General features: G+C 39.7%; 1 protein-coding gene across 1 annotated transcript in view; it reads right to left on the reverse strand.

Annotated features, from left to right (window-relative positions):
- iyd (iodotyrosine deiodinase) overlaps positions 1-3,404 on the reverse strand; it is a 15,994-nt gene extending 12,590 nt beyond the window's left edge. The window contains exon 1 of the mRNA XM_052524626.1: positions 2,525-3,404. Coding sequence (XP_052380586.1) covers positions 2,525-2,714 — 190 coding nt within the window. The 5' untranslated portion in view covers positions 2,715-3,404. The remainder of the gene's footprint in view (positions 1-2,524) is intronic.
- Positions 3,405-3,689: the final 285 nt, after the last annotated feature.

The following is a 3,689-nucleotide window of genomic DNA, read 5'->3' on the forward strand; positions in this document are numbered from 1 at the left end:
TATCTGTTCTGTGGTTAATGATCTGTTCTGTGGTTAATGATCTGTTCTGTGGTTAATGATCTGTTCTGCGGTTAATGATCTGTTCTGTGGTTAATGATCTGTTCTGTGGTTCTCTATGGTTAATGATCTGTTCTGTGGTTCTCTATGGTTAATGATCTGTTCTGTGGTTCTCTATGGTTAATGATCTGTTCTGTGGTTATCTGTGGTTAATGATCTGTTCTGTGGTTAATGATCTGTTCTGATCTGTTCTGTGGTTCTCTATGGTTAATGATCTGTTTGGTGGTTAATGATCTGTTCTGTGGTTAATGATCTGTTCTGAGGTTAATGATCTGTTCTGTGGTTAATGATCTGTTCTGTGGTTAATGATCTGTTCTGTGGTTAATGATCTGTTCTGTGGTTAATGATCTGTTCTGTGGTTAATGATCTGTTCTGAGGTTAATGATCTGTTCTGAGGTTAATGATCTGTTCTGTGGTTAATGATCTGTTCTGTGGTTAATGATCTGTTCTGTGGTTAATGATCTGTTCTGTGGTTAATGATCTGTTCTGAGGTTAATGATCTGTTCTGTGGTTAATGATCTGTTCTGTGGTTAATGATCTGTTCTGTGGTTAATGATCTGTTCTGTGGTTAATGATCTGTTCTGTGGTTCTCTATGGTTAATGATCTGTTCTGTGGTTAATGATCTGTTCTGAGGTTAGTGATCTGTTCTGTGGTTAATGATCTGTTCTGTGGTTAATGATCTGTTCTGAGGTTAATGATCTGTTCTGTGGTTCTCTATGGTTAATGATCTGTTCTGTGGTTAATGATCTGTTCTGTGGTTAATGATCTGTTCTGTGGTTAATGATCTGTTCTGTGGTTATCTATGGTTAATGATCTGTTCTGTGGTTAATGATCTGTTCTGTGGTTAATGATCTGTTCTGTGGTTAATGATCTGTTTGGTGGTTAATGATCTGTTCTGTGGTTAATGATCTGTTCTGTGGTTAATGATCTGTTCTGTGGTTCTGTTCTGTGGTTAATGATCTGTTCTGTGGTTCTGTGGTTAATGATCTGTTCTCTGGTTAATGATCTGTTCTGTGGTTAATATGATCTGTTCTGTGGTTAATGATCTATCTGTGGTTAATGATCTGTTCTGTGGTTAATGATCTGTTCTGTGGTTAATGATCTGTTCTGAGGTTAATGATCTGTTCTGTGGTTAATGATATGTTCTGTGGTTAATGATCTGTTCTGAGGTTAATGATCTGTTCTGAGGTTAATGGTCTGTTCTGTGGTTAATGATCTGTTCTGTAGTAAATGATCTGTTCTGTGGTTAATGATCGGTTCTGTGGTTAATGATCTGTTCTGTGGTTAATGATCTGTTCTGAGGTTAATGATCTGTTCTGTGGTTAATGATCTGTTCTGTGGTTAATGATCTGTTCTGTGGTTAATGATCTGTTCTGTAGTTAATGATCTGTTCCCCCCATGCACACATCAATTAGGAAGGAAAATAAGGTTCTCTCTCTCTCTATTTCTTTCTCTTGTCTTGGCAGTCATTTTCTCGCTTTAGGGCTATAGGCTATAGATCTAGAGTAAAGGGCTATAGGTCCAGAGTAAAGGGCTATAGATCTAGAGTAAAGGGCTATAGGTCTAGAGTAAAGGGCTATAGGTCTAGAGTAAAGGGCTATAGGTCTAGAGTAAAGGGCTATAGGTCTAGAGTAAAGGGCTATAGGTCTGGAGTAAAGGGCTATAGGCTATAGGTCTAGAGTAAAGGGCTATAGATCTAGAGTAAAGGGCTATAGGCTATAGGTCTAGAGTAAGCTAGCAGGTAGCAGCAGGTCTCTGTTTGACCCAGCGGACCTAGAGGAGTGCTCTGACGCAGAGAAACCAGTCGACTGCACTGGTGGCTTTAATAGCATGTTTTTCATAGGCGACACTACACACAGCCTTTACCACAGTGGTATTCAAAGTCGGGGTCGTGGGCTCGCTGGGGGACTGCAGTGGGGTCCACCCCACACAAGAACAAAACAATTTATTTTTATTTTTAGGGTCAAATAATGAAGAGTACAGATTATTTTATGGGACAATATACAAACGTTTTTGAGAAAGATAATTTTTTTTTTAAATACTGTTTTATTGAGTAAATGTATTTTTTGGTTTCTTTTGAATTTGATAAGAGATGAAAATGTCATGAATTGAAGGTTATTTGTTGAAGTAAAAATCTAAATGTACATATTTAAAGGTTTTATTTGGGGTGGGGTCCCCCCTGTTAAAGTTTGGTTACCATCTCCAATAATGCCGTTTCTCAGTCTGTTATTTTCGTCCAGTAATTTGGATGTAAAAAATGTACACGAACATGTCTTGCTTATAATGCCATTCACACTAAATTGGGAAATATCATCTTGCCACAATCCGTCAATTATTTACTAGATTTGTTTTGCATATTTTCGCAAGCTGTTGACCAATAGAAATTGTAATTTCCTTTCAAATCCATGAAGGGAAGTGAACAAGTGCACACTTCGGTAGATAAGAGGGGTTATTAGGACTAACTACCTTCATCTTTGTGTCGGATCTCTGTGTCGTCCTGAAGATCCTCGTCTACCCACGGTCGGGCCTCGGCCTCGGGCTTCGGCTCGGGTTTCACTGCCTTGTTCTCCTTCTCCCGAGAGCTTTTGAACAGAAAAACTAGGATCACGCATAAAACAGCCACGAACACCGGCGTGAGAGTGGAGAGAAGGGCCATGCTGACTGACGGCAAAATAATCTGAACACAACTGATAGAAACAGACAGTCTGCCAGCCAGGCGGGCGCTCCGCTGCTCAACGGATCTCGTTCCTCCCAAACTGCACCCTATTCCTTGTCTAGTGCACTATTTTGAGCTGGGCCCATAGGGATCTGGTAGAAAGTAGTGCACTATGTAGGGAACAGTATGCCATTTTTGGACACAAGCCCTGGTTGCGAAACAGTCCGGAATCAGGGGGAGTTGACTGGGTTAATCATCGAGCACTGAACTACACTGCATGACATAATAGGCTTTATTTCTATATTATACATTAGGCCTATAACATCTATAGGGCTATAAATATAGGCTACTTTTAAAAAGTTAGGAGCACCAATCAGTATTTAAGAAAATAGACTGATATAGTCTATAGCCTACATCTGGGTCGTTGATATAGTCTATAGCCTACATCTGGGTTGGTAAAATATAGTCTATAGCCTACATCTGGGTCGTTGATATAGTCTATAGCCTACATCTGGGTCATTGATATAGTCTATAGCCTACATCTGGGTTGGTAAAATATAGTCTAGAGCCTACATCTGGGTCGTTGATATAGTCTATAGCCTACATCTGGGTCGTTGATATAGTCTATAGCCTACATCTGGGTTGGTAAAATATAGTCTATAGCCTACATCTGGGTCGTTGATATATTCTATAGCCTACATCTGGGTCGGTGAAATATAGTCTATAGCCTACATCTGGGTCGTTGATATAGTCTATAGCCTACATCTGGGTCGTTGATATAGTCTATAGCCTACATCTGGGTCGTTGATATAGTCTATAGCCTACTTCTGGGTCGTTGATATAGTCTATAGCCTACATCTGGGTCGTTGATATATTCTATAGCCTACATCTGGGTCGGTAAAATATAGTCTATAGCCTACATCTGGGTCATTGATATAGTCTATAGCCTACATCTGGGTTGGTAAAATATAGTCT

The sequence above is a fragment of the Oncorhynchus keta genome, chromosome 8 (genome assembly GCF_023373465.1).
Source record: "Oncorhynchus keta strain PuntledgeMale-10-30-2019 chromosome 8, Oket_V2, whole genome shotgun sequence".
Classification (NCBI taxonomy): Eukaryota; Metazoa; Chordata; class Actinopteri; order Salmoniformes; family Salmonidae; genus Oncorhynchus; species Oncorhynchus keta.